General features: G+C 39.4%; 1 protein-coding gene across 1 annotated transcript in view; it reads right to left on the bottom strand.

The window, feature by feature from the left end:
- The window catches only part of RANBP3L (RAN binding protein 3 like), a 48,208-nt gene extending 30,708 nt beyond the window's left edge, over window positions 1-17,500 (bottom strand). Inside the window, exon 1 of the mRNA XM_045787268.2 lies at window positions 16,756-17,500. Within this exon, the coding sequence (XP_045643224.1) occupies window positions 16,756-16,846 (91 nt within the window). The 5' untranslated portion in view covers window positions 16,847-17,500. The remainder of the gene's footprint in view (window positions 1-16,755) is intronic.
- Window positions 17,501-22,266: the final 4,766 nt, after the last annotated feature.

Here is a 22,266-nt window from a genome sequence, read left to right as displayed (position 1 = left end):
TGAAATCTGACTTTTTTACTTGAAAAATGTTTTTAGAAAATGTCTCTGCTTGAGATTATTAAATGTTAATGAAAATGTTCATTTCTGCAAGGCAAAAAATTAGGCTGAAAGCATAAACTACATCAAAAAACCTCACCATGGTACTGATGGTCTTCAACAAAAATCTGAAACACATGACATTTCAACTCTAAAAATGAGATCTTCTGTAGAAAAAAATAGACAAATCATAGCAAGTGACCTTAATCTCTGTATGGGACCCCCAGAAAGAGGAGACACAAAGGGTCTGAATCATAATCTTGATTTTTTAAAAAAGAAAAAACACAAGCTAACATTATATTAAAATATTCCAAGACAGTTTTAATAAGGGCGAGGTGCAACCCCAGAAGATAAAGGAATCTGTGCCAATTTACAAGGGGAGCACAAGCATGAGACGTTCTGTACTTATTTCCAGCCACACGTGGAGGAGCTCTATAAAAATGTTAAAAGAATGAAATAAACAACATATTACTCGCCCACCAACGTATAAAAAAGTTTAAGTCCTTTACAGAGTGGGCGGTAGGGCCACAGAGTGACATTATGAACTGTGATGGGACACTCGTGGTTCTATGTTATGAGATGCTTTGTACTGCCCTGAAGATAAAATAACCAGGACCCCAGAGGAAAACAGAGGCAGTTTACTCAGGAAGTTTCCAGGCTGATTCACAAAGCACTAGCTCAACTTGAGACACAAGATGAATGGACCCTGCTGGAATGATTCCAGCCCTGGTCATTGCTGCTGAAGTCATAACCAATTTTGTGTACTATAAATATAAACCAGTCGTAATAAATACAGTGCACGAAGTAGAAGGGGGAGACACTCACCCTTTCAACCAACTTCTGAATTTTCTGAGCTCTTTAAGTTCTTGTTGAAAACGAAGTTACTAACTGCCCAGTCTAAGAAATCTAGCATTTCCAGTTTTTTTTTAATAATCTCTCTCTTTTTTTTTTAAGATTTTATTTATTTATTTGACAGAGAGAGACAGCCAGCGAGAGAGGGGACACAAGCAGGGGGAGTGGGAGAGGAAGAGGCAGGCTCCTAGCGGAGGAGCCTGATGTGGGGCTCGATCCCAGAATGCTGGGATCACGCCCTGAGCCGAAGGCAGCCACCCAACGACTGAGCCACCCAGGCGCCCCGAGCATTTCCAGTTTTGATTCATTATGAGAAGCACACACTAGAGACAAAAAGAATCGACATTACAATGGCACAGGAAAGCTATTCTTCTTGTCAATACCATGCTGATAAAGAAATCGCTCATTTTCAAAACGAGAATCATATCAGAGCAGGAAACTGGAGATGAGAAAAGCCTCTCTCAATCCACTGAACACAACCATCATCAACCAGAGTTTATCCAATCCACCCAATTTTCTGAACTCATCCGCTTCTCATGCTGATAACCTTCAAGGGATCGGTTCATCATAAGTTCTAAAGAGTCTGGACTCTTTCCGCCACTGGTTTGTACATTGGTCTAGATCTAGACACAGACCAATTTTGGAAAATCAAGGCATAGAGATAATAAAAGTCTCTGGTGTGAGCAAGAAGGAAGAAGACTCAGAGGCTGTGTCAATATAGACCTTGCTACCCTTCTGGAGGTAGGACCAAGCCCTGAGAATTCTGTGCTGAATGCACCCATCCAACCTCAGCTCTAAACTGTGCTGCTTAATTTATTATCCAGTTCTATATGGTAGTGGGAGATAGCCAGTGAATTAATTTCATTTACATTTTAGAATCTGGAGATTTAGAGCAGCAGTAATTCAATGGAAGAAAAATTCTTTTTTTATAAAGTAACTTACTTTACTAATGTCTGTATAGAGAAGTACACAGGTTAAAAAACAGATCATTTCAATTAAATCATTTGGCGTAGACATCTGGCAAAATCACTCTGTCAATCAAAACACAATGGTGAGGGGAAAAAACTGGCTTTATATTTTTGAGAGTGTTCTGTAATTGTCCCCCCAAATATTTGGTCATCATGGGCAGTGTGCTTTATATTTGGGGGTGATCAGTGATTTTTAAAAAGATATCATAGCATTCTCCTTTAAATTTTACTATTATTCCAGTGTCAAAACATAACTCTTTGAATTATTTCTTTTTTCATTCTTAACTAGCATATGATATGCTTATGCATGTCATGATTAGTCTTCATCTTTTGCCTTTTGAAGTGTTTAACTCAATATGACCTTAAGAAGTAGCATAAAAAGTTAGACCTTGGTGACCTCCCAAGATGCTTCTTTTGTGCACTGGTGTAATAGAAAAACTGACACTTGCATCCTACTTCACCTATTATAAAACAGATTTAAATATATCAAATTTTGGTGACTAAATGAATGCTTACTAGGGGCCAGAATGCATGGTTTTAAAAATCTAAGCTTTGGCAGAAAACAAACCTGGATTCAAATTCCATCTCCTGAATGTACTAACGATGAGCTAGGGCAGGTTTCCTCATCTGTGAGATGGAGAGCATAAAGCAGTCTTCACACAGTTGTAAGGACGAAGCAAGGTAATGCAGGCAAAACGCTAAGCGCAGGGGCTGGCGCGTACAAAATGCTCGGTAAGCTGCTATTCCAGCTGCGTTACGGGGTTCTCAGAAGGCGCGTTATTAAACCCCTGTGCTCCCCACAAGGAAAGAACGGCTCTAAAATTACAGGATGTACCCAAGGTCAAACAGCTAATACTTAGGGATAAAGCACAGGAGAGCAGACTCCAAGTCCGAGCTTTTTCCTGTAGCGAATGCTCCCACGCCCCCACCCCGGTTCCATTGTGAGTAAAATGACTACCGGACAGCTTCCTCTCTTCTGAGACTGTGATACGCCTGGGCTGTGATAACTCCCCTCCTTCCGCGGTCTCAGACGGTGTCCGGCTCCCTGCACTTCCGTTTCGCCCTCTGGAAACACTGTAGGATGCTCGACTTCGTCTCACCATTTTCTGTTCGCATTCTGACAATAGAGGTTTTTCGAGAATGTCGGCAGACCAGTGGCCTGGTGAGCCTTGCCATCTAAAATCTCCATGTCAATATATATATTCGACCACGGACAAAAATAACTCAGACAAATGTAATACTTCTGACAGAGCATACCCCCTTCACCGTAATTTGAAGGTGCTGTTTTCTTATAAATGAAACAAGTTTGTGATAAGGTTACTTGCAATCTTCGATGACTCGAATATGTTTACCAGCAGCACACGCGGGACTTCTGGATTGAGAATGCCAAAAGGGGCCGTTTGTTTCTCTCTCGATGGTGTTCCTTCATTTACGCCCCTGGGGTAATAAAGATGTGGAATGTGTCCTAGGATGTGCTTGGTCAACTTGGTACCATTTGGAGATACATATTTCATTTGACAGCATTTATAAATCACATATTTTCCCCTCAGAATAACTTGCAGTGTGAAACTGCTTCCATATGTTAGAAATGGGTCTCTCCATTTTGCTGAGGGAGGGGGAATAGAAATATCATCTAGGTTTTAGGACATGGTGAAGATTAATATTGAACAGGCACATGCACAGGTTTAAAATGGTATCTTTTTATTTTAAGTGATTCTCTAGTGTTTCTGGACTGCTAAAATTAAAGAGGTGATTTTGACACCAAGTATCACATTAGTAAGAATTAAGTCACTCGTCACACAGACTATTAATAAGTCAATATGGCTGAAGCACAGCTTCATACGTTGAATTCAGATAAATTTAAGCTCTTCCTCTTCAGTAAAGAAGCACACTATTTTTAAATTCCTCCATGGATTCCAAGGACGCAGGCCGGATGGAGAAGTTCGATTGCAACTTCTTCTAATTCCAAATCTCTTTTCCTTAAACTTATTCCTCTTTGAGCCTTTGAGCAAGTAGGAGAAAAGGCTCCTTGTTTTCTTGTTTCCACAGGAATAAATGGATGTTATTCCCCTGAGAACAAGACCTTGGAGGCCTAGGCCAGAAGAAAGGAGCAGAGCTGCCCACCCAAGGCGCTCATAAGCCCAGAAGGCCCGGACCTCATTCTCTTCTTGGGAACTCGCAGAAGCCGGCAGGCGGGCATTCATCGTCACTGAAATGCCCTGCTGGCCCTCAGGCACAGAACTGGACAGGAATAGAGTGATGCCTGCTGCGGATACCTTATTGCACTGATTTAGAGTTAATCTGGCAGAAGTAAAGGCCAGGTAGCAATTTGTAAGACTTACCAGACATATTTTGTTCACCATGCTACAAGAGAAAAACACTGTTCACATTTATGTGACTTGAAACATTCTCAAGAAGACAGAGAACAATCCTTTAAATTTATTCATTTTTTTCCCTTCAAGTTTTTTTTTTTTTTTACTGTGGGAAAATACACATAACGTAAAATTTACCGTCTTAACCATTTAAAATGTACAGTTCAGTGACGTTAGGTATATTCACATTGAGGTATAACTATCCCCACCATCCGTCTCCAGAACTTTCTCATCATCCCAAACTGAAATTCTGCCCATGAAGCACTAATGCCTCATTCCACTCTCCCCACAACCCCCGTAACCACACTCAACCCTCTCACTCTGTGAGTCAGCTGCTCTAGGACACCTCGTGTCAGAGGACTCACGCACTATTTGTCGTTCTGTGTCTGACTTATCTCACTGAGCGTAGTATCTTCAAGGTTTATCTCTGCTGCAGCAGGTATGAAGAATTTCATTCCTTTATAAGGCTGAATAATACCCCCGTGTATGTATGTAGCACATTTTGGACCTTTTTTTTTCTTTAATCAGATTTTTTTTTCTTCATTTGCCTTCTCCTCCTTTTCTCGTTCTCATTTGGCTGCATATTTCTCTCTAGCGCCCGGTTCCTGGCCTCCCCACATGCTTCCCTCCCTCCGCATTTCCTGTTTCTCCCCCTCCTCATATGCTCATCATTTTCTCTACATGCTTAATATTAGGATTATTATGCAAGTAAATACTCTTTCTATGGGCATTTTTAAGTGAGCTAAAATGCGAGTTTATCTCATCTTAATTTTCTATCCATTTTAGATACTTTTTTTGTGCTGGCCCGATACCATGAAATTCTCAGGGAGATGTAGAAGGAATACAGTACGAGTCCTTCGCCCTAACTATTAACGGCCAGTAAGTCTCTTCTCTCCTCTGGTTTCAGTTTCCTAGTGAAGATCAGTTGGACTAAACGGAGTTTGAAGCTCAGTGATTGAGGAATATTAATCCCTTGGATGAATTTTGGGGGGAAAAGTATTGATTCACTTAATAAACATCAATTGTCTGCTATAAGCAAGGTAATAGGAAATAACAATATCTTGAATTTAAGCCTTAAAATGTGAGAAATGTCTACAAAGATAGAAAGATATTTGATACCTCCATTATGGTATTTTTTGAAGATGTGTTTTCTAAGTCTTTACATTTTTCTATTTGTAGCTAGAGTTGTTTTCTACAAGTCCCTCAAAATCTACTTTGCTTCGTCCTACTATCAAAACAATCACTTTGGGGCGCCTGGGTGGCACAGCGGTTAAGCGTCTGCCTTCAGCTCAGGGCGTGATCCCGGCGTTCTGGGATCGAGCCCCACATCAGGCTCCTCCGCTATGAGCCTGCTTCTTCCTCTCCCACTCCCCCTGCCTGTGTTCCTTCTCTCACTAGCTGTCTCTATCTCTGTCGAATAAATAAATCTTTAAAAAACAAAACAGAAAAAATCGCTTCTACTAATTCACTTTAACTTTTTCAATTTTCAGAAAGAAAAACGGCAAATAATACCAAAACGTTCGTCCCTACTTGAGGGTGAAGTTCCTTCTGACAAAGCCGGGCAGCTCCTCATAATTGGTCAGGGGCTGCTGTAAGTCTTACCCACGCTCAGCTTATAAAAACACACATGCTCACGAATCTTTATCTGTGACTCTGTTTCTCTGCCAGACAACTAAAGTTTAACACAGAAAGCCCTAGACCAAAAATGTCCATTTCCAACAAGAAGGCGTTCTCCCTGCTTAACTCTTTCCTCCCCAGGTGGTCACATACCTTCTTCATGAATTACCTCCTTTAATCAGAACAAGAAAGGTTGGTGCCCATGATTTAAACCAGTCATTATAGATCCCTACCCGAGAGGGACAACCAAGTTCCTGAGCTGTAGTGTCTGGAAGTCTGGTAGTTTCTCTGCCTCTGCTGAGGGAAGGCAATTTGTGTACCGTTAGCCTTGGGTTCTTTTCGGACCTGAAGCTCATCCTGTGTGATACAGGCCACTCACAAAAATCTCTTTCTTCTCTCTCCTGTTCGAATATACAGGTCAGTTTTCATTTCCTCAGTTACAGTTTAACCCCATCTCCTGGCTCACCACACAGACACATGTTTCATGCTCTTTTGATGTGGTTTTAGTTAGTATCACAAGCCACCTTCAGACTATCACCTCTTGCCAGCAGTCGGGCTCTTACTCCTGTGACCTCGTGCTTCCTTATTGGCCATCCACGCAGGGTGGGTCATCTGCTCATTGGGTGGAAGGAACACAGCTTCTTACTGAATACGGGTTATTTACTGCATTTTGAATCCTGACTTTTGGATATTATGCTAGGTTTACCAACAGGAGTCATTAAAAAGCAACTCAGGTGTGAAACTTACTTTGCCTAAATGTTACAATTTCAAGTCAAGTTAATGATTTAATGTAATAGTTGAGCCAGCACTTTGAATAGAATCTTCAGCTTAAATAAAAAAGCAAATGATAATAATGACTATTATTCAGCCCCTTTTTAATTTGGAGTTTTGGATACTTCTTGTGTATTTTGCTAAAACCCAAATCATCTCTCCAAGGTCGTATCGGCCCAGTTCCAGGAGTGGTACATGCTATCTTTCACAGTTGGTGCCGTGTGAGAGATGGAGACCATGCAGCTACGTAGATGTAAGTGGAAGCTGCTAGCCCAGTAAGCAGACCCCTTGCTCTGGGCTGACGTGTTTGCACGGATACTGCTGCATTTTCTTACCTGTCTGCTTGAGAGTCAAATACACCCTTTTGGGAAACAGGTGGATGTGGTGAGCAGTTTATATAGGAACTGACCGGCGACTTCAATAACCACACGTGTTAAACTGAACCACAAACTGAGTTCGTGGGCCAGCCGTCACTCAGATCGTCTGCAGGTACTTAGTTGAACATCGATCTTGCGCCCCCATACGAGGAAGCGAACATGCCTTAAAGCACAGGTTCTGGAGTTTCTTGGGCCAGGATCTTGGCTCAAGACCCCAGCTGTGAGGTCTTGCTGTTACCTACCACACGGGACTTTCCTAAAGAAATGAGCTAACATCATGCAAAGTGCTTAAAACAGCACCTGACACATGACAAAATGCGATTTGTTTGTAAGCGACAAGCTAGCACTGTGCTTGGTTCCCGGTATAAACTCAGGGAACTGCTCCCAAAGAACTTGTTCGACACAGTTGAGGAGGCAACATCCAGATGAATGAACAAATTAGGGACAAGTCACAGAATCTTGGTTTTGAAAGGGATCTTATAGGTCTCCTAGGAGAACTTACCATTAGAGGTGTCTACGGCAAGCTCAGTAGATGGCCCTCTGTAACACAGCGTAAGGGCTAGAACGTACGCTCTTGCCAGAGCTTACGAGTCCGTGGGCAACAGCAGCCTGCTTCATGGGCTACCTGTGTGCCAAGCTCATAGTCCTTCACCCCAGAGCCTCAGCCTCTTGTCTTCACCCCCAAAATGTACAATTTCAGATTCACCTATGTGGTTATGTGTATCGGCAATTCAACCCTTTCTCCTACTAGGTAGTGTTCTACTCTACGGACACACCACAGTTCGCTTATCCATCTTCCAGCTCATGCACATGTGGATTGTTCACATGTTGGAATGCATCTGCTGGGGACATTCTTCTGCAAGCTTTTTGTGGACATAACATGTCCATTTCTCTTGGGAAAATATCTAAGAATGTAATTGAGTATCATAGAGTAGGCATAGATTTAACTATAAAAGAAGCCGCCACTATAAAAGGCATAGATTTAACTATAAAAGAAGCGGTCATACCACTTCACAACAGTAAACGGGAGTTACGGTTGCGCCACATTCTCTGAAACACAGGATCATTGGTGTTTTTAATTTTAGCCCTTCTAGTGGATATGAAGTGATATCTCACAGTGTTTTTAATTTGCATTTCCCTGATGACTAATTATGTTGAGCATTTTTTTGATGTGTTTATTGGACATTTGTATATCCGTTTTCTAAAGTGTCTGCCAGATCATTTACCTATTTTTATTTTTATTTTATTTTTTTAAGATTTTATTTATTTATTTGACAGAGAGAGAGAGACAGCCAGCGAGAGAGGGAACACAGGCAGGGGGAGTGGGAGAGGAAGAAGCAGGCTCCCAGCGGAGGAGCCTGATGTGGGGCTTGATCCCAGAACGCCGGGATCACACCCTGAGCCGAAGGCAGACACTTAATGACTGAGCCATCCAGGTGCCCCATTTGCCTATTTTTAAATCAAATTGTTTTTTATTGACTTCTTTACATATTCTGATTGCAAGCTTTTTTTCAGATCTATATATCACAAGTATTTTCTCCTAGTCTTCGTTTTTCTTTTTTTAAAAAAATATTTATTTATTTGAGAGAGAGACAGAGAAAGCAAGGGAGAGCATGTACAGGAAGGAGAAGGAGAAGCAGGCTCCTCACTGATCAGGGAGCCCAACAGGGGGTCAATCCCAGGACCCTGGGGTCATGACCTGAGCCGGAGTCAGATACTTAACCGAATGAGCCACCCTCAGTCTTCTCTTTTCTTGTGTTAATGCTACCTTTTAAATACAAATATTTTTAATGTCGATAGTCTAGTTTATCTATTTTTTTTGTATCTAAAAATTACCTATTCCAATTTTGTGAAAATATTTTCCCATGTTTTCCTCTAGAAGCTTTATGGACTAAGCTTTGGTATTTTCATATTTCATCTCAAATTAATTTTTGTGTGAGGAGAGTAATGAGGTCCATTCTTAGTAACATGTTTAGCCATTTGTTCCAAAGCTGTCACAAAAAATACTATCTTTTCCTTCTTTGAATTATCTTGTTAGCTTTGTCAAAAATCAATTGGCCAAAAATGAATGAGTCAATTTTTGGGCTCCCTCTTCTGTTTCAGTAATCAATTTTCTATCTTTACACAAATATTACACCATTTTGATTATTATAGCTTGAAATCCCAAAGCATAAGTTGTCAACTTTGTTCTTCTTTTTCAAGATTCATTTAGCTCTTTTAGGTTCTTTGCATTTCCTTATAAATTTTAAATTAGCTTGTCAGTGAAAAAGAAAAGAGCCTGCTGGAATTTTGATTGAGATGGCCTTGACTCTCTAGATCAATTTGAGGAGGACTGATATCTTAATATCAAACCTTCCAATTTGTGTATTTAGTTCAATCTTCTTTAACTTTTCTCTGTAATGTTTATTTAAGTATACAGGTCTTGCACATATTTTTTAAAATTAATCCTTAAGTATTTTTTAATAAAAAAAGGTACTACTAAAAGAATACTTAAAAATTTTCAATTTCCAATTATTCTTTGCTAATACATAGAAATACAATTTTTTTTATATTGAGTTTGTATGCTGTTATCCTGTGACCTTGGTAAACTCATTTATTAGTTCTAGTATTTTTTCTCTTAGTAGATTCCCAAAGGTTTTTCTATACTGACTATCATTCATCTGTGAATATAGTTTTACCTCTTTCTTTCCGATATGTAAGACTTTATTTCTTTTTCTTAACCTAACACACTGGCTAGGACCTTCAGTCGTATTCCATAATGTTGAACAGAAGTGATTATAATGGACATCCTTGTTTTCTTCCCAATCTTAGTAGGAATGTGTTAAGTCTTTCGTTGATAGTGAAAGTACTATGTTAGCTGTCAGTTTTTTAAAAACGTTCTTTATCAGGTTGAGGAAGTTCCCTTCTATTCTAAATCCTTTTAGAGCTTTTACGTGAGTGGCTGTTGAATTTTTTTTTTTTTTTGGCGTCTTTCTGGCACAGTGTTAATCATAATATTCCTTTATTATCCTTCTAATAATAGCTGTAGGATCTGTAATGACACACTCTATCATTTCTGATATTAGTAATGTTTTGTTTCTTTTTTGTGGAAATTAGGAGTTTATTAATTTTATTAATGTTTTCAAATAAATAACTTTTGGGAATCAGAGATGAGCAGGATATTTCCTTCAATTTTGGAATAGGAAAAATGAGGTTTGTTTTGGTTTGGTTTGGTTTTTTTAAGTCCAAATTCAGAAATGTAAATAGGGATGGCTTTGGGCAGCCATGGCTTTAAAAATTTTTTGGTAAAATACACATACCATAAAATTTAGCATCTTAATCATTTTTAAGTGTACAGTTCAATAGTGCTAACTGCATTCACATGTTTGTGCAATCAATCTCTAGAACCGATTCATCTTACAATACTGAAACTCTATACCATTAAATAGTAACTCCCTAGTCCCCCTCCCAGCCCCTGGCAACTGCCATTCTGCTTTCTGTCTCTGTGAATGATTACTCTAGCAATCGCATATTAGTGGAATCATACAGTATTTATCTTTTTGCGACTTCCTTGTTTGATTTGGCATAATGTCCTCAAGATTTATCCATGTTGTAGCATGTGTCGGAATTTCCTTTAAGGCTGAATAATATTTTATTGTATGTATATACCACATTTTATCTATTCATTTGTCAATGGACAGATGGGTTGCTTCCACCCTTTGGCTTTTGTGAATAATACTGCTATCAGCATTGGTGGGCAAGTATCTGTTTGAGTCCCTGCTGTCATTTCTTTTAGGTATATACACAGAAGTAGAATTGCTGGATCACGTGATAATTCTATTTTTAGCTTTTGAGGAACTGCAGTACTGTTTTCCACAGCAGATACACCATTTTGCATTCCCACCAACAGTGCATAAGGGTTCTAATTTCTCCACATTCTTGCCAACGCTTGTTATTTTCTGGGTTTGTTTTTTTTCTTTTGATGGTAGCCATCCTAATGAGTGTGAGGTGGGAAAATGAAGTTTAAGCCATTACATATATTTTCCAAATCCTTATATATGTGCCATCTATTAAGGAGGTTTTAATGGAAAGGAGTTCTGTACTTGGTGAGAGCTTAAATATGATCAAATCCAATATGAACTCTCTCCTTTCTAATTATTTTAAAGTGGTCTATATTTGTTTCCACCAATCTGTCCTTTTAAATGCAAGTAGAATGGTTTTGCAGATAGAACAAAGCTCATTCTGGCCGCCTTGAGGCTCCCTTTGTTGGAAGAAAAACGGAAATATGTGTCCATCTTCTTTGATCCTTGTTTATTTAGCCATGTTATCACCCAAAAGATGTCACGTTGTCTAGGCCATATCACAATTTTAGAATCACAAAAAGGAAAGCTAATACAAATCTATTTTGAGAAGCATAATATATATATTTCACATTATCTTTTCATAGAAAAGGTATTATGTCGTTGTTTGCCACTACCGGGCTCCCTTTCTCATGGTTGTGTCTTCAGTCCTTAGTGCTTAAATTTTTTAGGTGTTCTAAATTAAGTACATTCATAAATGTTCACAGAATATATTGAAGGGAAATAGTGTATTTGCAACAGTCTAAATATAACTTGTGTTTTATGGTTTAGATTCAGAGCAAATTTGATAGCACAGTAAATGGGCCCCACTTAGCCTTTATATTTATATTTACTAAGTTCAAAGCTAAATTAAGTGCCTTCTGAAACCCTCAGGAGGAGTGTAGCTAAAATACAAAGAACGAGGATGAATGCGCCAAAGTCAGAACATTATGGAATCAAATCACTTTTTCTTCCATCCAAAAAGTTGAAAAAGTACCATTAGCTGAGTTCTTATTACTGAATTCCTCTAAAAAAACACGTGATAGAAAATAAACCTGGGAGAGAAACATCTTTGCATTTCTGGTGTCTAATACAGCATCCCGCACGGGGTAAAAACTGCATTGTTAAAGGCATTAATCAATGTTTCCTGACTTGCAGGAAACTGTCCTGACATTAAGAACAGAATTCATCCAGAAAATCATGGCCAAAGTGTGATGTCATAAAGAATAGATCTGGGTTTTGTTCTCTATTCCTTGCACAGAGCTCCAAAACCCTTTGAATTTCCCAACAGAGAGTCAGGTATCTGTTTTGCTAATGAGGTGACTCCAGGAAAGGACTGGCCACACCAAAAAGACCAAGCAAGTATAGAGTTGGAACTTCTAGCCCTACTTCCTACCCCCGACCTGCAGAGAGGGAAGAGGGACTGGAAATTGAGTTCAATCATAGTCAGTGGTTTAATCAATCACACCCACGTAAGGAAATCCTATATGAAAACTCTGGACACCCACGCTTACCGGAGCTTCCTAGTTGGTGATCTTACTGATATCCTGGGAGAGTGATAGACCCAGACTCCATGGGGACAGAACTCCTGGGCTCAGAACCCTCCCACACCTTGCCTTATGTATCTCTTCGGTTGGCTGTTCAAATGTATCCCTTATAATAAAATGGTACAGGGCTTTCTTGAATTCTTTGAGTCATTCTAGCAAATTTTCAAACCTGGATGAGTTGTGGGAAGCCTTGCATTTGTAATCATCCGGGCAGAAATGCAGGTGGCTTGGAGACACCTGAAATTTTGTAGCTGGTGTCTGAAATGGTCAGTCTCATGAGACTGAGCCCTTAACTTTTGGAGTCTTCGCTAACTCTGGATAATGTCAGAATTAAATTAAACTGTAGCATACCCAGTTGGTGTCAGAACAAACAAACTCAGAAGGAATGGTAATGCATCTTGAGTATTTGCAGAGAAGTTTCTTTGATATAGATCAATGAAAAAAAGTTAAACATTGTAACTCTAGGAATCATAGATTTTATGAGACAGCTATATATAGCAGAAAGGGCATTGAAAGTAGGCCTTAGTAACTTAACCTTGGAAAAATCACTTGACTTTGAGGATTCCCAGTTTCTGCATCTTTGAAATTAAGGACAATGATGCCTACCTATAAAGGTTAATTTTATGTGTCAACTTGGCTGCACTACAGTGCCAGATACTTGGTCACACATTATTCTGGATGTTTTTGTGAGGGTGCTTTTGGAGAAGATTTACATTTATACTGGTTAACTGTGAGTAAAGCAGATTGCCTTCTAGAATTTTGGTGGGCCTCATCCAATCAGCTGAAGGTCTGGATATAACAAAAGACTGACCTGCCCTGAGCAAGATGGAATTCTGCTAGCAGACTGCTTTCAGATTTCAACCGCAATGTTGGTCCGCTCTTTGCCTGGGACTCCAGCCTGATGGCCCACACAAAGGATTTTGGACTTGCCAGCTTCCCTAATTGTGTGAGGCAATATCTTAAAATAATTTTTTTTTCATTTTTAAAGATTATTTATTTATTTATTTGTGAGACAGCGAGCATGCAAGTGGGGGGAGGGGCAAGGGGAGAGGAAGAGGATCTGAAGCAAATGCCACACCAAGCATGGAGCCCCACATGGGGCTTGATCCCAGGACCTTGAGATCATGACCTGAGCTGAATTCAAGAGTCAGATGCTCAACCAACTGAGCCGCCCAGGTTTTATTCATTTAAAATAAATTTCTATCTTTATCTCCATCTCTGTCTCTGTCTCTATCTCTAGCTATCTATACACACCGACACACACATGCACACACAGAGCCTATAGATTCTGTTTCTCTGGAGAATCTTGACTACTGTATTATCTTACCTGACTATTTTAAGAATTAAATAAGATAATGTATTGAAAATTTTGCAATTTTGAAAGCATTTTAAAAATTTACTTTGTAAATTTTAAAGTATACGGTATTATAAAACATAAACATGGCGAAGGTTGCGCAGCGCCTCCATGTAATGTGTACTGAACGTTGGTGAGGTTTTGCAGACACGTTAATGTCGACAAATGTGGTCTCTGATCAGAGTTATAGATAAATGGAATTGAACGCTCACAGAAGAAGCTCTCAGGCAGCAGCAAGTAGAGAGAGGAGCCTCCTGAATTCTGTCCTGTACTCTGCAGCATCTCCCGCTGTAGCAGGCGAGCGCTGTGCGCACTGGAAGCCACGACTTCGTTGGCTTGATTCAACTCATGTGCCCCGTGCCTGGCCCAGTGCTTCGCATAGTCATTGTTCAGACAGTTGCTAAAGAACAAGGGGCTTTTACCTAAGTGATCACCCAAAAAGGACAGCTTTATAACATCAAGCGCTTCAACATAGAGTGTGGAAGGCTAGAAAGTACGTATGTGTTGAATCTGGTTGTGCCCTAGGAAGAGTTAAATGCCAGTTAATCATGGTCCCTAGGTTAAGTTAAAAAGCTGGAAACTTGGTGCGGCTGGGGGTAAGCCAAAGCCACAAACTCAGAATGCCTCAGTGAGTAAATCCACAGCTGGACCTCACTCGCTGAAACGAATGGCTTTGCTTTCTTGGACCTTTGCTGAATTTTGCATAATAGCAAGGTGCAAATATAGCTTGGAGGGAAAATCAAGGCCGCTACACTCAATGAATACTTTAAAACTCCCAAACAATAACTAGAATGCTATTTAGCAGCATAGCAAACACTGCCCAGTGTCACTTGTCAATTCGGATCTCTAGATGACAGTTCTTGTAGCAGTCAGTGGCCGGTCTGGATTGCATCAGCATGCTTTACAACTTTATGGATTGTGGTTCATGTGGGCTGATATTTTGAGACTTGGTTGTGGAAGAATATAGTTGCTTTCAAAACATTCTAGGCAAAAGCTTCAGTCTGAAAAAAGAGACCAGACTTCTAGTCTTGCTGGTATTTTGGGAAGTATGTCATCATAATGATTTTTCCAGTGTCCTCTGGATATGGCCAATAAGAGGAGAGACTATTCAGACAGCCTGCCTTAAGTGAAAACAACAGCGGGATAGTATTTCCACTTAGAAAATCGGGAAAAACTTTTAAAAATATTACCCAGTATTACTGAGAATATACCCCTCAACTTCTGATTGGAGGACCAATTGGCAAAACAAAACAAAACAAAACAAAACCACAAAATCTTAAAAACATACATATCTTTTGACTTCACAATTCCACTGCTAAGGATGTATCCCAAGAAAATAATCTTATCTCTGCAATGATTTATCTATTAGTTTATGTGAATCACAGTGTTGTTTGTAATAGTGGAAAAATAGAAATAAAATGTCTAATCATAGAGACCTGCCTAAGGAATTTTGCTTCATCCATTTAAAGGAATAGTACACACCTGTTAAAACTAAGGTTGTAGAAGAATGTGTGATATGGAAATCAATTTAATAATCAGTTATTAAACTAGAAGGCAGTTTACAAAACAACTATATATAAAATAACTCTATTTAAAAATCAAGCAAAAGGAATAAGCTGTACATGTGCACAGAAGAAAAGCTTAGAAGAATAACATTAAAATCTTAATAGCAACTATTGTTGAGTGATGATTTTTACCATCTCCTTGATGCTCCCCCTGGCAAATTTTATATAATAAATATTATATTAGCAACGGAGGGGGGAGTTCACTTTAAACATTTCAAACAAAACGAAAAGCCAACAAAAACCTAAGATGAATTAGGGTTTACTAAAAGAAGGGTAAGAATTTTACAGTGCTATGATTAAACCCTGGCACATTCCAGGACTTGACATGCTAAGGAAGTTAGTTTAAAATAACTTATAGAAGCTCTGACGATACAGAATGGTCTTAAAAGTTTTTGCTGTTTCCATTTATTATAAAGTATTCTCTACCCACACTCTGCCAAGCCTTGTACAGCATGAAGTCCAGGAACTAATGCAGGGAGGTGGCCTGACACTGTCTTGCAAATGTCAGCACACAGATGCCACCTTGGAAATGGGAGGTTTCAGCCCATGAGCCAACACTTTCCGTGTCATTAAAATCTAAAACTGTATCTATGGAAAAGTAAATAAAGAGCTGGGAGCCTGGATCTGTGCATAGACAGCTCCATCAGTGGTTATTGAGGGCATGCTAGAAATGTCTGGGAGCCAATCCTTAGCCTCTGGGGAGTGACGATGTCATCTACGACAGCACCCTGCCTTTTTCTCAAGTGTCCTTTGCTGTCTGTGACAGAATGGATTGGAGGAATCATCTTGTCTATTCATGTCCACCATCTGCCACCAATCGATGCAGCTGGGTAGTGGATTTGAAATTTTAAAAAGACTGATGGTGAAAATGGCTGCCAGGTAGATAGTTTCATCTGAATGAGGAACCATCATGTGAAATGTGACCCTTCCCCCTGGCTGTCTCCAGCTGTTCCTACATCATAACAGGAAAAGAGTCAAGAATCTATTTCTTTTTCCCACAAATGAATGAGTCAGAGACCCAGGCAAAAATTAGGTTTAAACTTCAAATCCAAAAGTGTGCCATTAGCGAAAGGACAGGGAAGATAGTTCCAGGCTAACTTAAATCTACTCTCAGCAAATTCCCCCTGTAGCTGAGTCCGCCTTGCCTGGATGGGCGTTTTTGAATTACACAAGTCTAGCATATTCTAGAAAAACGACAGTGGCCAGAAGTTTAAGCACATAAGCTTCAGAATGACAGGTCCAAGGAATATGCATTCTTGATAGTCTCCCATAGTCCTTTAAAAGCCAATAATGAATCCAAGTTAACTCACCCTTATGCATCACTAGTATGTCTATTCCCAGAGTTAAAAAATCAAAGATTGTAAAGCATTTCACAACCAGAGATTCCCCAGGTACTTCCCCAGCCTACCATTCTGCCTGGAACGTGAATGGTCGGGAGATCACCGCGATCACACAGCACATTAGCCTGGCTGACTCACCTTGCTGCCGCTGGTCTTCTGGAAGCTTCAGTTTACAGGTGTACAGACTGTTAAACAGCTGGCTGCTGCCTTTTCTTGGTATGGTAGACATGGTGCTGGCAATATGGCTGTGGCTCCAGTCTCACTAGGGCATTTCCTTCCCTTGGTCAGTCCCCTAAAACGGTCTTCACCAGACACCCAGGCCACAGAGTACGTGCAGATCTCGTCCTTGAGTGTAAAACATTTACTTCTCTAATAAAACTCCAAGTGCTTCTGAGTCATGATTCTTGAAATAAATATTTACCAGTATAACTTCCCCTACATGTAAAGATGCCAACTCGTTTGGATAAAAATACAACTTAATTCTACTTTCATTTCAAAGCACTTTGAAGCTTTCCCCCCTTATAATGTAAACTCCTACAAAATAACTATTTCTAACCAATTACAGTTTTGGCAATTTTTGACTCATCTACTGACATGAAATCTAATGCCTCTGGTATTTAGAGAGGACTGCTAGAGTAATAGAAACAAAATTTAAGAAATGCTGCTGAGTTAAATCAAGTGATTTCTAAGCCTGGTCTGAGTTACCCTCCGTGACAGCTGAAAGTGAACAGTTCTTAAGGGAAGCCGAAGGAGGAGGAGCCGCGTGAGCTAGGCTGATTAGCATAAAGAGGCAGGCAAGAAATGGCATTGGAGTTGCTTTGAATAATAGTGACCAAAGCAGGGATTCTAGAAAGATGCCTTGATGTTTCAGTAATCACATATCTGACTTCTGCTGCTTTGTAATTAAGACAGAAGCTCAGAGCAGGGGTTTATACTGCAGGGATATTCATTCACACGTGCAACATCTAAAGGATATCACCGGAACCAGTAATGAGCTCATGGAAATATACTGCTGGAACTTTCAGTTTCTGTAAACACCTCTGAGTCTTCAGAAGGGGGCAGTTAGAGAGCAGCCTGCCTGCCAATGCAACTATTTGGAGTTCTGGAAGACAAATAAACACATAAAACATTACCTTTCCAGAAATCTACCTCTGTTTCCCCTTAGACTCTCTATTTCCACTTCTAGGTCATAAAACAAAGCTTTTTCCAGGGTTTTCTTGTGCTGAAATAGCGTATTTCATTGAACTATTCATTGAAACAAGAGAATATTTCATTATTGTTTGAAAAACAAACCCTGAACATCTTTCATTTAACTGGGAACCCTGCTACTTCTGAAGTTGTAATGAATGCTAGTATATTCTGCTCTTTAAGATTCACAGCTCTGTAGATTCTGAACGGAGGTGGTGGGCTGGGAAAAAGGAGAAAGGCAGAGAGTTCAGCTTCAAAATCTGGGTGCTGCAGCTTCCTGGGCAGATTTGGAAATTGGTGCTAAACCTGACACCTTAACTAGGTTACCCCTAGCCAGATCTCCTTCTCCTCCTCCTCTACTTTGATGCAGTTAACAACAATTCCCCAAGCATACTCTGAGTTATGAAAACTCTTATGATATGTGTGATTGCTCTTTCGCAATTACTATTATTTATTAAACTGCTTTTATTATTTTAATAGTTTACCTATTGCAGTTTTAGGTCTCTCACAGTGCGACAGGTTATAGAAGTATGTACTACTTGGAAAGAGATTGCTGTTACTAGAAAACTATGGTTTCTGCTTTAATGGTTGGCATTTATTTATTTTTTTTAAAGATTTTATTTATTTATTTGACACAGAGAGAGGCAGCAAGAGAGGGAACACAAGCAGGGGGAGTAGAAGAGGGAGAAGCAGGCTTCCTGCTGGGCAGGGAGCCCGATGTGGGGCTCGATCCCAGAATGCTGGGATCATGACCTGAGCTGAAGGCAGACGCTTAATGACTGAGCCACCCAGGCACCCCTAATGTGGTTGGCATTTATCTTCTACAGTCATGGTGGAAGGCTGGTGGAGGCATAAAGCTATCGATATTTTATCAAATTGTGGACCTGACTAATAAACATATTACTATATAGGTAAGTCAAATAACCCACAAAATTGTAAGCCAGCCCTTGAGAGAAATGGATTCTTAAAAAAAAAGTTTTACAGTGAGAAATTTAAAACATATAAATGAATAGGTAGAAAGAATAGCATAATAAGTCCTATGAGCCACCACTTGGATTCAATCATTTTAAACTCATGGTCAATCTTATTTCAAATCTCTTTCATCACTGCCATTCCCACCCCCCACCCCACTACTGGATCTGAAGTTTCCCAGAAATCGTTGCATTCATAAATATTTCAATATGTATTTCTAAAATGCAAGGACTTTGAAAAATAGAGCCATAATAAAATTGTCACCCTTTTAATATTTAAACACAATTCCTTAATGTAATTGAATATTCAGGTGGTGTTCTTATTTTCCTGATGTCCCATAATTTTAAAAAATTTCAAATTGGGACCCCAAGGTCCACATACCGTCTTTGCTTGATATGTGTCATAAGTCTTTTTCATCCTGTAGGCTTCTCTCTGAGAGATAATGTTGCTTAGGGATTAATATCTACATTTACCCTGATTTATGTCTGATTTTTCAAGGAAACCCCTAGATACCTCCATTTTTCTTATGCATGGGTGTAAAGCCGAGGAAAAAGAAGGGAAAAGGAATGGTCAACTAACCACAGAGGCTAAAACAGACAGCTTTCTAGCCCTGGCACGCCATTAGTGTCCTGTGTAACCTTGAACCAAGTACTTAACATCTCTGAGTTTGTGTCTTCATTTGTCAAAAGAAACAAACTTTTGGTAAGCAACACAAGAAATTATTCAACACTCACTCTGTGAATATGAAGACCCAAGAAAGGAAGGAGGATCCTGCTTTGTCTTTAGCTACAGCCTGACGAGAAAGAAATGGACTTAAACCTAAAAATATGAGAAGGATTTGGGAGTGTATTTGAAAATCAAAGCCTTCGATTTTCAAAACTGGCTGAGTAATCACGCTGGGAATGTCATAAAGATCGATTCCTGGGCCCCAACTGCAGAGCTGGTGGTATGGGGTGGTGTTTGAAATATATATAAAATATTCTTTTTAACCTAACTTTCCCCCCTCCACCTTCATTGATATATAATGGACACGTGACACTGTGTAAGCTTAAGGTGTACAAATGGTGATTTGATACATCTGTATCTTGAAAGATGATTACCACTATAACATTAGCTACCACCTCCATCCTGTCACATAATTACCATTTGCTTTTTGTGGTGGGAATATTTAAGATCCACTCTCTTAGTAACATCCAAGTACATGATACAGTAGTATCAGCTATCATCACAATCCCCCAATCTGCTAATCTTACAACTGTAATTTTTACTCTTTGACCAATATACTTCCTATTTCCCCTACCCCCAATCCTTGGTAACCACCACTCTATTCTCTGTTTCTCTGAGTTTGACTTTTTCAGATGGAATATTTTAAAAGTCCTCTTATCAAGATAAATAAGCCTAATCTGCTTAAACAGATCTGGTTTACTCCATTATTTCATTCATCATATCTTTCCTGAGGGCTGATGAAACCAAACGAGAACTCCCTAAACATAGTTTCCAGCGCCACAACATGAGGGACTAGAGGCAATACCAGAGATTTGCCGCCTGGTTCCTCTATGTCCCACGGTTGTGCACCATTGAGTCAGCACTGGGCAGTGACCCTGTTATTGACGGAGTTAAGGAGATTCCTGGACTCCTACATTGCATGTTGAGTCACATGCCTGCTCTGGGAGGAGTCTCTGTTTTGACTCACCCATTTCCACTGGAAATAAGCCAGTGCAGCTGAAAGCAGTGTTTTACAGGAATATATAAAATAACATCAGCTGTAACAGCCTTGGTAAGAATCTGCTATAGTAAGCCTTACTCTGATTTTTCAGAAACACTACCAAATTAGTAGTTCGTAATGGGCATAATATACTTTGCTTCTTGATTGTAAATAAAAGCAAGGAGTCAGACTATAGAAAGTGAAGTCTGGTTGGGTCAAAAAACAGGTGAATAATTTTTTACTTGCAATTTGATTAAAAATGAAGTAGCATTTCTATGAAATTCAAGCTTTGTCCCTTGTCAATTCTGCGATGTCAAAAAGACGCCACTATTGAATGCAAGCTGGTACGGCCACTCTGGAAAACAGTATGGAGGTTCCTCAAGATGTAAAAAATAGGGCTATCCTACGACCCAGCAATTGCACTACTGGGTATTTACCCCGAAGATACAGATGTAGTGAAAAGAAGGGGCACATGCACCCCAATGTTCATAGCAGCAATGTCCACAATAGCCAAACTGTGGAAGGAGCCAAGATGTCCATCAACAGATGAATGGATAAAGAAGATGTGGTTCATATATACAATGGAATATTATTCAGCCATCAGAAAGAATGAATACCCACCATTTACACTGACAGGGATGGAACTGGAGGAGACTATGCTAAGTGAAATAAGTCAATCAGAGAAAGACAATTATCATATAGTTTCACTCATATGTGGAATATAAGGAATAGCACAGAGGATCATAGGGGAAGGGAGAGAAAATTGAAGGGGAAGAAATCCGAGAGGGAGACAAACCATGAGAGACTCTTGACTCCAGGAAACAAATTGAGGGTTGCAGAAAGGGAGGTGAATGGGGGGATGGGGTAACTGGGTGATGGGCATTAAGGAGGGCACATGATATGATAAGCATTGGGTGTTATATGCAGCTAATGAAATCATTGAACATTACATCAAAAACTAATGATGTACTATATGTTGGCTAATTGAATTTAAATTTAAAAAATATGCCATTATTTTTCTTGGTCTGGATTCTTCCTTCTCCCATATTCTCTTTGCTTAACCTGGTCTTTGTACTCCCAGAGGATAGAGCAGAATGGGATGTCACAGGTAAATAATCGATCTTATCAGCTGGTGCATTTGTGGTGGATACTGGAAAAATTGATATTTTATGATGAGAATTTATAGCTCAGAAAGCAAAGTACTTGGTTGAATAATATAAACAGTCCTGAATTTATAGGAGTTTTCGTCTTTCAGTTGAACCATGTTTAAGAAGTAGGAACACATGCATTGTACATTAGTATAGCAAGTGAGTTACTTGTTTAATTAATAACCTGCCTTGTTTCAAAACTATTTATGGTATTTAGTGTACGAGTATATCTACTCTTTGAAAGTCTTTGGACTGCTTTGAATGACAAGTATAATATAAATAAAAAGCAGTAGTATTACATTTATCACTCTTAACCTCAAAGAATAGGATAAAAGACCCTCAGCAGAATACAAACATGGAAATGATGAGCTCTTGGCCAGAGCCTCACTATGCTCCCCAAAGCACTGCAGGATTACCACATGGTCATTTCGGTTCAAACCGATGAACCGCGATTAAGACTTTGGAATTTCTATTTATTTTATTTTATTTTTTATTTTTTTTATTATAATATATTTTTTTATTATGTTAGTCACCATACTCTATTGGTTTTAAATAACAGATCTGCTCCTTTATATCATCGCATGGTAGATTTTTTTTTTTCCTAAATCACTCTTCCTTCCACCAAATATGTGGTGG

The sequence above is a fragment of the Ursus americanus genome, chromosome 15 (genome assembly GCF_024610735.1).
Source record: "Ursus americanus isolate L20-20 chromosome 15, mUrsAme1.1.p, whole genome shotgun sequence".
In the NCBI taxonomy this organism is placed as follows: Eukaryota; Metazoa; Chordata; class Mammalia; order Carnivora; family Ursidae; genus Ursus; species Ursus americanus.
Note: the sequence above shows the minus strand (reverse complement) of the source record. Positions and strands in the feature narration are given on the sequence as shown.